Source organism: Macaca thibetana, chromosome 16 (genome assembly GCF_024542745.1).
Source record: "Macaca thibetana thibetana isolate TM-01 chromosome 16, ASM2454274v1, whole genome shotgun sequence".
NCBI lineage: Eukaryota > Metazoa > Chordata > Mammalia > Primates > Cercopithecidae > Macaca > Macaca thibetana.
The window spans coordinates 62,887,356-62,900,207 of record NC_065593.1 but is presented as its reverse complement, the minus strand read 5'-3'; the positions used below and the strand labels follow the sequence as shown (position 1 = coordinate 62,900,207).

Genomic DNA, 12,852 nt, shown 5'->3' with positions numbered 1-12,852 from the left:
CAGGCTGAAGTGCAGTGGAACTATCTTGGCTCACTGCAACCTCCGCCTCTAGGGTTCAAGCAATTCTCTTGCCTCAGCCTCTTGAGTAGCTGGGATTACAGGCGTGCATCACCACGCCCAGCTAATTTGTGTATTTTTAGTAGAGAGGGGGTTTCATCATGTTGTCCAGGCTGGTCTTGAGCTCCTGATTTCAAGTGATTTGCCCATCTCAGCCTCCTGAAGTGTTAGGATTACAGGCATGAGCCACCGTCCCCAGTCTAGGCATTCTTTTAGTTTTCTTTTCTTTTTTTTTCCAGGCTCTCTTTAAAGCACGTTACAAGTAATTATCAGCTAGAAACCCTTATACCCATTTTATAGATGAGAAAACCAAGGCACAGAGAGATCAAGTAACATGTCCAAGATGGCAGAGCTGGTAAGTGCAGAATAAGGACCCCCCTAAATTTGTCCATGTCCTAATTGCTGTAACCTGTTAATATGTTAGTTCCATGGTAAGGGGGGCGGATTGAGGTTGCAGGTGCAATTAAGGCTGCTAATCAGCTCACCTTGAGATGGGGAGATTCTCTGGAATTACCTGAATGGGCCCAATATAATGTCAGGTCCTTACAAGTGGAAGATGGAGGCAGGAGGGTCAGGGTCAGAGTCAAAGTGATGCAGTGGGACAAAGATTCAGTCACTGCTGCTGGCTTTCAAGACAAAGGAAGGGACCACAAGCCATGGAATCTAGGTGGCCACTAGGAGCTGGAAGAGGCAAAGGAACAGCTTCTCCCCTAGAGCCTCCAGGAGCAATGCAGCAGCCTTGCTGACACCTTACTTTTAGCACCAGCAGACCCATCTTGGACTTCGGACCTCCAGAAGTGTAAGATAATAAATTTGTGTTGCCTTTAAGCCACTCAGTGTGAGAATTTGCTACAGCAGCAATAGCAGGCTAATACAAGGAGAGATGGATTTTTAAAAAATCTCATCTGGGTTGGGCGCAGTGGCTCACACCTGTAATCCCAGCACTTTGGGAGGCTGAGGTGGGTGGGTTACCTGAGGTCAGGAGTTCGAGACCAGCCTGGCCAACATGGTGAAACCCCGTCTCTACTAAAAATACAAAAGTTATGTCCAGGTGTGGTGGCTCACGCTTGTAATCCCAGCACTTGTAGGAGGCCGAGGCGGGTGGATCCCAAGATCAGGAGTTCGAGACCAGCCTGTCCAACATGGCAAAACCCCATCTCTACTAAAAAATTAGCCGGGCGTGGTGGCACGCGCCTGTAATCCCAGCCACTCAGAAGACTGAGGCAGGAGAATCGCTAGAACCCAGGAGGCAGAGGGTGCAGTGAGCCAAGATCACGCCACTGCACTCCAGCCTGGGTGAAAGAGCGAGACTCCGTCTCAAAGAAAAAAAAAAATTAGCCAGGCGTGGTGGCATGCACCAGTGATCCTAGCTATTTGGGAGGCTGAGGCAGGAGAGTCACTTGAACTTGGTAAGCGGAGGTTGCAATGAGCCAAGATCACGCCATTGCGCTTCAGCCTGGACAAGAGCAAGACTCTGTCTCAAAAAAAAAAAAAAATCATCTGAAGAAAATGTACTTTTTTTTTGAAACGGAGTCTCACTCTGTCGCTCAGGCTGGAGTGCAGTGGCACGATCTCGGCTCACTGCAACTTCCGCCTCCCAGGTTCAAGCGATTCTCCTGCCTCAGCCTCCCGAGTGGCTGGGATTACAAGTGCCCGTCACCACGCCAAGCTAATTTTTTTTTGTATTTTTAGTAGAGACAGGGTTTCACCATCCCAGCCAGGCTGGTCTCAAACTCCTGACCTCATGATCCACCTGCCTTGGCCTCCCAAGGTGTTGGGATTACAAATGTGAGCCACCGCGCCTGGCCGAAAATGTACCCTTAACCACAGTCACTCCTCCATAACCATTTTGTATTGTGGATTCAAACAATCACAGATCAAAAATATGGGGAAAAAAATTGTATCTGTACTGAACATGTGCAGACTTTTTTTCTTATGAGTCCTTAAACTAGCGTATAACAACTATTTACATAGCATTTACGTTGTATTAGGTATTGTAAGTAATCTAGAGTTATAATAATTACAGGCTCATGCCTGTAATCCCAGCACTTCAGGAGGCTTAGGTGGGCGGATCACCTGGGGTCAGGAGTTCAAGACTAGCATGGCCAACATGGCAAAAACCCGTCTCTACCAAAAAAATTAAAAAAAAAAAAAATAATAATAATAAAAAAATTAGCCAGACGTAGTGGCGTGAGCCTGTAATCCCAACTACTTGGGAGGCTGAGGCAGGAGAATTGCTTGAACCTGGGAGATGGAGGTTGCAGTGAGCTGAGATTGCACCACTGCACTCCAGCCTGGGTGACAAAATGAGATTCCATCTCCAAAAAAACAATTATAAAGTATACAGGAAGATGTGTGTAGGTTATATGCAAATACTATGCTATTTTATATCAAGGACTTGAGCATCTGTGGGTTTTGGTATCTCAGGGATGACTGGGATGGCTACACATCTATTATGATGTTGGCAGTCGGTGGAAGATGAGGGATGTTGTAATTTTGTTTAAATTTCTCCATTCAGGAAATGGTGTTGCTTTCTAATTTCCCACCAGATCAGGCCCATACTTCCTTTTTTTTTTTTTTTTTTTTTTTTTTTTTTTTTTTTTTTTTTTGAGATGGGGTCTCGCTCTGTCCCCCAGGCTAGAGTGCAGTGGCCCGATTTCAGCTCACTGCAAGCTCCACCTCCCGGGTTCACGCCATTCTCCTGCCTCCGCCTCCCTAGTAGCTGGGACTACAGGCGCCCGCCACCATGCCCGGCTAATTTTTTTGTATTTTTAGTAGAGACGTGGTTTCACTGTGTTAGCCAGGATGGTCTCGATCTCCTGTCCTCATGATCCACCCGCCTCGGCCTCCCAAAGTGCTGGGATTACAGGCGTGAGTCATTGCACCAGGCTGATCAGGCCCATACTTCTTTGCCTGACGCTGAACAATTCCTAAAACCTCATCCTGCAAAACCATACCTGCTCCATGCAAAACCAAAACTTCAAGACTGCAAAACCATGCTAGTCTCCGAAACATACCCTTTTCTGTAGACACATTTACTGTATTCTCGTTTCAACGTCTCTGCCTTTGCTCATATTGTATTTCTTTGTGGAATGACCTCTCTTTCTCCTTCCTTCTATCCAAATCCTATTTATCTTCAGGACCTGGCATAAGTCCCACCTCCCTATGTGGTTTTTGGACCACAGCAGCTTTTACCTGACTTTACTGAAGTTCCCACAGGCCGAATCACGCCTCGTCTTGCATTGCTTCCTTCCCCCCCACCCACATTTTTCTTGTTCTCACAACTACATTAACTCTTGGGGGGAAGGACTGTCATTTACAGTCTATATCATACAGTCTACAGTCTAATATCCTCTACATTGACTAGTCTGATGACTTCCAACACCAAGTCTCTGAGGGTTTTCCTTCCACACCAACCAACTCTGCAACACCAGCTGGGTGTCCAACAATTCAGTTCAATCCTGACACTACCGGGAGTTAGCACAGACCCCACAGGTTAAGTAAGGGCTCAGTCCCACAAGACTACCATTAGCAGAAAGGGATCCTGATGCAGACCCCAAAAGAGGGTTCTTGGATTTCACACAAGAAAGAATTCGAGGCTGGGCACGGTGGCTCATGCCTGTAATCCCAGCGCTTTGGGAGGCTGAGGCAGGAGGATCACCTGAGGTCAGGAGTTTGAGACCAGCCTGACCAACATGGCAAAACTGTCTCTACAAAAACCACAAAACTAGCCAGGCATGGTGGCACATGCCTGTAATCCCAGCTACTCGAGAGGCTGAGACGGGAGAATTGCTTGAACCCAGGAGGCGGAGGTTGCAGTGAGCTGAGATTGCACTGGTGCACTCCAGCCTGGGCAACAAGAATGAAACTCCATCTCAAAAAAAAAAAAAAAACCAAAAACCGGAAATGCAATAGATTCAGAATCATAAGATGCAGACACAGAAGGAACCTTGGAGGACATTTAAAACTTAGGGAACTCTTGAGACAAAGTCTCACTCTGTCACTCAGGCTAGAGTATAGTGTCATGATCTTGGCTCACTGTAACCCCTGCATCCCAGTTCAAGCAACTCTCGTGCCTCATTCTCCCAAGTAGCTGGGATTATAGGTGCTCAGCACAATGCCGGGCTAATTTTTGTGTTTTTAGTAGAGATGGGCTTTCACCATGTTGGCCAGGCTGGTCTCGAACTCCCGACCTCAAGTGATCCACATGCCTCGGCCTCCCAAAGTGCTGGGATTACAGGTGTAAACCACCACACCCTGCCTCATTATTATTTTTGAGACAGAGTCTTGCACTGTCACCTAGGCTGGAGTGCAGTGATGCCATGTCGGCTCACTGCAACCTCTGCCCTCCTGGATTCAAGCAGTTCTCCTGCCTTGGCCTCCTGAGTAGCTGGGATTACAGGTGTGTGCCACCACACCCGGCTAATTTTTTGTCTTTTTAGTAGAGACGGGGTTTCCTGACCTCAAGTGATCCACCCACCTTGGCCTCCCAAAGTGCTGCAATTACAGGCGTGAGCCACTGCGCTGGGCTCCTGGTTCCTAATTATATTGCAGAATCACACCTCTGTGTCCTAAACATTATTGCAAAGCATTTTTCTTCTCCCACCTTGTTCCCACCCCAAGCTTGCCCAAAGCTTAAAACTTAAGTCACCTAAATCTTCTACTGGGGGAAAGGAAACTCCAGCATGTTTTTTTATCTGATCAGATGCATCATCTCATACCCCCTTTCCCCATGACTTCTCCTGCATTTCTTCTTGCTATTCCAGCCACTCCTATAGCCTTTTCTTTCCTTTTTTTTTTTTTTCCTTTTTGAGATCGAGTCTCCCTCCATCACCCAGGCTGAAGTACTGTGGTACAATCTCAGCTCACCACAACCTCCACCTCCTGGATTCAAGTGATTCTCTTGCTTCAGCCTCCGAAGTAGCTGGGATTACAGGCACCCACCACTACTCCTGGCTCATTTTGTATTTTTAGTAGAGACGAGTTTCACTATATTGACCAGACTGGTCTCGAACTCCTGGCATCAAGTGATCCACCTGTCTCAGCCTCCCAAAATGATGGGATTACAGGTGTGAGCCACTGCGCCCGGTTTAGCCTTTGGTTTTTCTGTTTTCTCTTTTTGCTAAGTAGCTGGCTAAAAGGGTTTTCTTGGAGCTAGTACTGAAGTGGTATCCTTAAGGGAGGTAAAAAGTCCAAAAGCTGGCTTACGTGTCCAGTAAGAAATCACTTAAAATGGCACGGAGGGAAGGATTGACTTCGTAATGGTCACCTATGAAATCCTTTCCAATTAAACAGCCTTCTCCTTTGTGCTGTAGTCTCTCTATATCGGTGGGGCCATTTGTCTGTGGGAAATAGCCAACTTGCAATGGATTGTTGTTGCTATTAATCTTTTTTTCAAGAAAGAAAATGACACACATAATAACCTGTTTGAAAAAGCCCTTTAATGGTACATTATTATTTGTTTTCTGGCTACAGAACAGTGAGGGCAGTTCATAGCTGTCTATACACTTTTCTTGCTGCTACAGAACTGATTGACTGCAGTAAAATAACCTTAAGATGTGTTTCTGGCCGGGTGCGGTGGCTCAAGCCTGTAATCCCAGCACTTTGGGAGGCTGAGATGGGCGGATCACGAGGTCAGGAGATCGAGACCATCCTGGCTAACCCTGTGAAACCCCGTCTCTACTAAAAAAATACAAAAACTAGCTGGGCGAGGTGGCGGGCGCCTGTAGTCCCAGCTACTCGGGAGGCTGAGGCAGGAGAATGGCATGAACCCGGGAGGTGAAGCTTGCAGTGAGCTGAGATCCGGCCACTGCACTCCAGCCTGGGCGACAGAGCGAGACTCCGTCTCAAAAAAAATAAATAAATAAAAAATAAAAGATGTGTTTCTATGTTTCAGTGTAGAGGGTATGCTTAGAATTTCCTGTATTTATTCCTGTATTAATACCAAACTCAGACCGGGTGTGGTGGCTCACACCTGTATTCCTAGCACTTTGGGAGGCCAAGGTGGGCAGATCGCCTGACGCCAGGAGTTCAAGACCAGCCTGGGCAACATGGTGAAACCCCATCTCTACCAAAAATATAAAAATCAGCTGGGCGCAGCAGCGCGTGCCTGTGATCCTAGCTACTTGAGCCAAGATCGCACACTGCACTTCAACCTGAGCAACAGAGGGAGACTGTCTCAAAAAAAAAAAAAAGAAAAGGAATAAAAGAATGGCTACTCCAGCCGAGTGTGGTGCCTCATGTCTGTAATCCCAGCACTTCGGGCGGCCGAGGAGAGTGGATCACTTGAGGCCTGGAGTTCGAGACCAGCCTGGCCAACGTGGCAAAACCCTGTCTCTACAAAACACTTAAAAAATTAGCCAAGCTTGGTAGCATGCACCTGTGGTTCCAGCTTTGAGCCCAGGAGGCAGAGGTTGCAGTGACCTGAGAGCATGGCCTGTACTCCTAGCCAGGGGCACAGAGCAAGACAGTCTCAAAAAAAAAAAAAAAAAAAAAAAGAAGGAAGAAAAGGAAATAATAGCAACTGTATAGGCAGAGCAGCATTTTTTTTTTTTTTTTTTTTTTTTTTTTTTGAGACGGAGTCTTGCTCTGTCACCCAGGCTGGAGTGCAATGGCACGATCTCAGCTCTCTGCAACTTCCACCTCCCGGGTTCAAGCAATTCTCCTGCCTCAGCTTCCCGAGCAGCTGGGATTAGAGGCGCCCACCATGATGCCCAGCTAATTGTTTTTGTATTTTTAGAAGAGGTGGGGTTTCACTATGTTGGTCAGGCTGGTCTCGATTTCCTGACCTCAGGTGATCCGCTGGCCTCAGCCTCCTAAAGTGCTGGGATTACAGGGTGCGCAGCTGCACCCGGCTCAGAGCAGCATTTTTATGGTTACTTCCTGATCGCATGCTAAACAAGGGGTGGATTAGTTCTGGTTTTCGGGAAAAGAGTAAGCAATTCCTGGAATTGGGGGTTCCTCCCCTTTTTAGACCATATAGGGTAACTTCTGGATGTTGCCATGGCATTTGTAAACTGTCATGGTGCTGGTGGAAGTGTCTTTTAGCATGCTAATGTATTATAATTAGCATATAATGAGCGGTGAGAATTACCAGAGGTCAATTTTTTTTTTTTTTTTTTTTTTTTTTTTTTGAGATGGAGTCTTGCTGTGTCACCCAGGCTGTAGTGCAGTGGCGCAATTCAGCTCACTGCAACTTCTGCCTCCCGGGTTCAAGCAATTCTATCTCAGGCTCCCCAGTAGCTGGGATTATAGCCATCCCTGGCTAATTTTGTATTTTTACTAGAGACAGGATTTCACCATGTTGACCAGGCTGGTCTCAAACTCCTGACCTCAGGTGATCCACCCGCCTCGGCTTCCCAAAGTGCTGGGATTACAGGTGTGAGCCACTGTGTCTGGCCCAGAGGTCACTTTAGTTCCCATCATTGGTTTTGGTGGGTTTGGCTGGCTTCTTTACTGCATCCTGTTTTTATCAGCAGGGTCTTTATGACCTATATCTTGTGATACCAGCCCCGCCGACCTCCTGTCTCATCCTGTGACTAAGAATGCCTGACCTCCTGGGAATGCAGCCCAGTAGGTCTTGGCCTCATTTTACCCACCCCCTATTCAAGATAGAGTCACTCTGGTTTCAAATGCCTCTGAGACAATTACTGGGCTGGGCACAGTGGCTCACGCTTAACACTTTGGGAGGTTAAGGTGAGCGGATCACTTTAGGTCAGGAGTTCGAGACCAGCCTGGCCAACATGGTGAAACCTTCTATCTACTAAAAATACAAAAATTAGCTGGGCATGGTGGCACGCACCTATATAATCCCAGCTACTGCATGAGTACACTTGGACAATTGCAAAGGAGTTCCACTCCTCTCACCCTGGGGTCAACACCTACCCCCACTACACCCATGGTCAGCAGGAAGAAGTTAGAGCAGTCTTCACCCTTTTTCCATACTCATTAGCCACCACCTTAAGAGTAAGGTGTTATAAAACCCAAAGCGAGGTCAGGAGATTGAGACCATCCTGGCTGACATGGTGAAACTCTGTCTCTACTAAAAATACAAAAAATTAGTCGGGCGTGGTGGCGGGCGCCTGTAGTCCCAGCCACTCAAGAGACTGAGCCAGGAGACAGAGGTTGCAATGAGCCGAGATCGAGCTACTGCACTCCAGCCTGGACGACAGAGCGAGACTCTGACAAATCAAACAAAAAACCCAAAGCGAGAGATTGAAACTGCCATGGCAAAATTATAACTGAGACAGTGAAAGAGATCCGACCTAACCAACTCCGTCTTGCTTCGAATCTCCAAGCTGTTCTTGTTCATTCCTGGGCGTAGACCGAACTAAGTTTGGAAGGAACTTGGTTTATAGTTTAAAACAATGACGATAACACCCCTTTCCCAAAACAAAGCTCCTTCTTGCCTGGAGACTAGACTGCCTTTGTAAGACTAACAAATTAGCCACGAGATTAGAAATTATGGTTTAGGAGTCATGCAGCTGGAGGATACAAGATTCTGACCCTCCTTAAACTGCTCCTAAAATCAGTGCTTGAGATACTTTGCAGACCCGGCACTTGATGGGTCATCTGGCACCACCCAGATCCATAAACTGGCCCATCTGATCTTGTGGCCCCTGACCTGGGAATTGACCCCAGCACAAAAGGACAGCTTCAGTTCTGCATGATTTCATCTCTGACCCAGCAGTCAGCACTCTTGACTCAATGGCCTTCGCCCACCCACCAAATTATCCTGAATTAAAAACTGTGGTCCCAGAATGCTCAGGGAGACTGATCTGAGTAATAATAAAACTTCGGTCTCCTGCACAGCCAGCTCTGCCTGAATTACACTGTCTGTATTGCAGTTCCCCTGTCTTGATAAATTGGCTCTGTCTAGGCCGTGGGCAAGGTGAGCCCATTGGGTAGTTACAGTAATGCCCAGCTATTTTTTTTTGTATTTTTTTGTGGAGATGGGGTTTTGCTGTGTAGCCCAGGCTGGTCTTAAACTCCTGGGCTTCAGGGATCCCCCTATCTCAGCCTCCCAAAGTCCTGGGATTACAGATGTGAGCCGCCACACCCTGCTTAACTGAGTAGCTTTACTTATTTATTTAAAAAAAAATTAGTTTTATTTTTTATATCGTAAGGCTTACTTGCAAAATGAGTAGCTTTCAAAGATAATCTCTCTCTGTCTGTGTCTTTTTTTTTTTTTTTTTTTTTTGAGATGCAGTCTTGCTCTGTCACCTAGGCTGGAGTGCAGTGGTATAATCTTGGCTCACTGCAACCTCTGCCTCCTGGGTTCAAGTGATTATCCTGCCTCAGCCTCCTGAGAAGCTGGTATTACAGGCGCCTGCCACCACACCCGGCTAATTTTTGTATTTTTATTAGAGACAGGGTTTCACCATGTCGGCCAGGCTGGTCTTGAACTCCTGACCTTGTGATCCACCCGCCTCGGCCTCCCAAAGTGCTGGGATGACAGGTGTGAGCCACTGCGCCCGGCCAATGATCTCTTCTCACTGCACTCTGTGACTTGCCTTGAATTCCTTCCTGCGTAAGATCCAGGAACCCTCCCTTAGGGTTTGGATAGGGACCACTTTTTTGGCGACAGAGGCTTTAAAGACTTTTATGACTGCTTCTGATAGATTGTTCTACACATCTGTCCTTTTTGTTAACGTGAGAAACGTAATTTAGAGCACCAAGAGAAGAGCTATTCACAGAACACAGTGGGGAGTGAATGCACACTACCTCTGTATTGATGGAACTCACGCTGGGCCATTAAGTATTTATGTATGCAAATGAGCGTTGTTTTCAAGATATTGGGCCTCTCCTGCCTTTCCTTCTAACTTCTAACTGATCCAAATTAGAATAACCTGATTGGTGAACTGAGCTTCACCTCTAACTTGACTTGTGCTGCTATTGGTAATGAGGTGATACTAAGCTGATGCTTATGTTGACAGGGTGAGCGTCTCACACTCATGGGATAGGGTATGTGGGCCCTGGGTTTTGACTAGGTGAGACACGAGGAAATACTTCTCTGTGTCTCTCTTTTTTTTCTTGAGACAGAGTTTTGTTCTTGTTGCCCAGGCTAGAGTGCAATGGTGCGATCTCGGCTCACTGCAGCCTCCGCCTCTTGGGTTTAAGCGATTCTCCTGCCTCAGCCTCCTGAGTAGCAGGGATTACAAGTGCCTGCCACCACTCCCGGCTAATTTTTTGTATTTTTAGTAGGGACAGAATTTAATGTTTTGGACAGGTTGGTCTTAAACTCCTGGCCTCTAGTGATCTGCCTGCCTCAGCCTTGCAAAGTGCTGGGATTACAGGCATGAGCCACTGTGCCTGGGCCTTTTTTACCTTTTTTTGAGACAGGGTTTCACTCTGACCCAGGGTGGAGTGCAGTGGGACTACAGGCGTATGCCACCATGCCTGGCTAATTTTTTTTTTTTTTTTTTTTTTTTAGTAGAGATGGGGTTTCACCATGTTGGCTAGGCTGATCTTGAACTCCTGACCTCAAGCGATTCACCAGCCTCGGCCTCTCAAAGTGCTGGGATTACAGGCATGAGCCACCACACCTAGCCAGATGTGAAGAAATACTACCCACTTTGGCAGAGTGCTTCATCCTTGCTAAAACACCTTACCCTTGGCCGGGTGCGGTGGCTCACGCCTGTAATCCCAGAGGTCAGGAGTTTGAGACCAGCCTGGTCAAAATGGTGAAAGCCTGTCTCTACTCAAAATACAAAAATTAGCTGGGGCGTGGTGGCGAACGCCTGTAGTCCCAGCTACTTAGGAGGCTGAGGCGAGAGGATCACTTGAACCTGGGAGGTGGAGCTTGCAGTGAGCTAAAATCACACCACTGCACTCCAGCCTGGATGACAGGGCAAGACTCTATCTCAATAAATATAAATAAATAAATAAATAACTTGGAGTTAGCAGAAAGGAATGTTTAAGCAGAGTCAGCCACAATATGACCTGTACAATATGATCAGGTTACAACGTGCTGGATGGCCCACAGGCAAGACTTAGCCCTAGCCTGCCATAGCCTTATATCTTGTTTATAATTTGGTGTCTTATTGCTACAGAGTCTGTTTTATCAGCCTCCTGATCTCTATTTTATTGTTAATGCTGGTAAGTTGTGGCTCCGAAAGAGAGGAGATATAACAAGGTGTGTCCGACCTCCCTTCCCATGATGGCCAGGAACTCCATTTTACTTATTTATTTATTTATTTATTTATTTATTTATTTAAGACAGAGTCTCGCTCTGTCACTCAGGCTGGAGTGCAGTGGTGGGATCTCAGCTCACTGCAGCCTCCACCTCCCAGGTTCAAGCGATTCTGCTGCCTCAGTCTCCTGAGCGGCTGGGATTACAGGCACCTGACAACATGCCCAGCTAATTTTTGTATTTTTAGGAGAGAGAGGGTTTCACCATGTTGGCCAGACTGGTCTCAAACTCCTGACCTCAAGTGATCTGCCCACCTCAGCCTCCCAAAGTGTTGGGATTACACTTGTGAGCCATCACGCATGGCCAGGAACTCAATTTTAAAGGTTTCTCTGGCGTCCTCTTCACCAAGTGGGGGTCTGCTCATTTGGTGGGGGGCTTAGGGTTTTTAGTTTACAGTGTCATATGCTTAATTCAACTTCTGAAATTATAGTTCGTTCGACTGTATTTAGTAAGCACCTGGCCAAAGGCTCACTGTAACCTCTGCCTCCCGGGTTCAAGGGATTCTCCTGCCTCAGCCTCCCGAGTAGCTGATATTACAGGCGTCCGCCACCACACCTGGCTAATTTTTGTATTTTTAGTAGAGACGGGGTTTCACCATGTTGGCCAGGCTGATCTCAAACTCCTCACCTTGTGATCCGCCCGCCTCAGCCTCCCAAAGTGTTGGGATTATAGGCGTGAGCCACGGTGCCTTTGCTAACTCCAAGGTTTTAGACCAAGTTTTGTTCCTTTAACCGATTGCAGATTAAAGAATCTCTGAGTAGGCCAGGTGTGGTGGCTCACGCCTGTAATTCCAGTACTTTGGGAGGCAGAGTAGGCAGATCACTTGAGGTCAGGAGTTTGAGACCAGCCTGGCCAACAGGGTGAAACCCCATCTCTACTAAAAATAAACAAAAATTAGCCAGGAGTGGTGGTGTGTGCCTGTGGTCCCAGTTACTAGGGAGGCTGAGGCAGGAGAATCGCTTGAACCCGGGAGGTGGAGGTTGCAGTGAGCTGAGATCGTATCACTGCACTCCAGCCTGGGTGACAGAGTGAGACTCCGTCATAAAAAAAAAAAAAAGAAAAAAGAAAGAAAAAAGAATCTCAGGCTAGACAAGGTGGCTCACACCTATAATCCTAGTACTTTGGGAGGCCAAGGTAGGAAAATCACTTGAGCTGAAGAGTTGGAGACCAGCCAGGACAACATGGCAAGACCGCATCTCTACAAAAAATTTAAAAATTAGCTGGGTGTGGTGACATGCTCCTATAGCCTCAGCTACTTGGGAGGCTGAGACAGGGTTGCTTGAGCATAGGAAATCAAGGTTGCCGTGAGCTATGATTGTGCCACTGCATTCCAGGCTGGGTGACAGAAAGACTCTGCCTCAAAAAAAAAAAAAACAAAAACAAACAAAAAAAAACCTCTGAATCTATTTACGATTTGTAAGCCCCTACTTCAAGGTATCCCACCTTTTCAGATGAAACCAATGTATACCTTCCATGTATAAAATCAAACTGTAGGCCAGGCGCAGTGGCTCACGCCTGTAATCCCAGAATTTTGGGAGGCCGAGGCGGGTGGATCACTTGAGGTTAGTAGTTCTAGACCAACCAGTCCAACATGGTGAAACCCC

The 12,852-nt window shown here is 47.0% G+C and overlaps 4 protein-coding genes across 16 annotated transcripts in view; 1 reads left to right on the top strand and 3 right to left on the bottom strand.

The window, feature by feature from the left end:
• MFSD11 (major facilitator superfamily domain containing 11) overlaps positions 1 to 927 on the top strand; it is a 56,529-nt gene extending 55,602 nt beyond the window's left edge. Inside the window, exon 13 of the mRNA XM_050764352.1 lies at positions 297 to 927. Coding sequence (XP_050620309.1) covers positions 297 to 323 — 27 coding nt within the window. The 3' untranslated portion in view covers positions 324 to 927. The remainder of the gene's footprint in view (positions 1 to 296) is intronic.
• Positions 1 to 12,852, bottom strand: part of MXRA7 (matrix remodeling associated 7) — a 1,130,960-nt gene that overhangs the window by 119,093 nt on the left and 999,015 nt on the right. The gene's annotated exons all lie outside the window — the stretch shown is intronic.
• The window catches only part of JMJD6 (jumonji domain containing 6, arginine demethylase and lysine hydroxylase), a 1,042,475-nt gene that overhangs the window by 80,333 nt on the left and 949,290 nt on the right, over positions 1 to 12,852 (bottom strand). The window lies entirely within an intron of this gene.
• Positions 1 to 12,852, bottom strand: part of CYGB (cytoglobin) — a 326,406-nt gene that overhangs the window by 264,536 nt on the left and 49,018 nt on the right. The window lies entirely within an intron of this gene.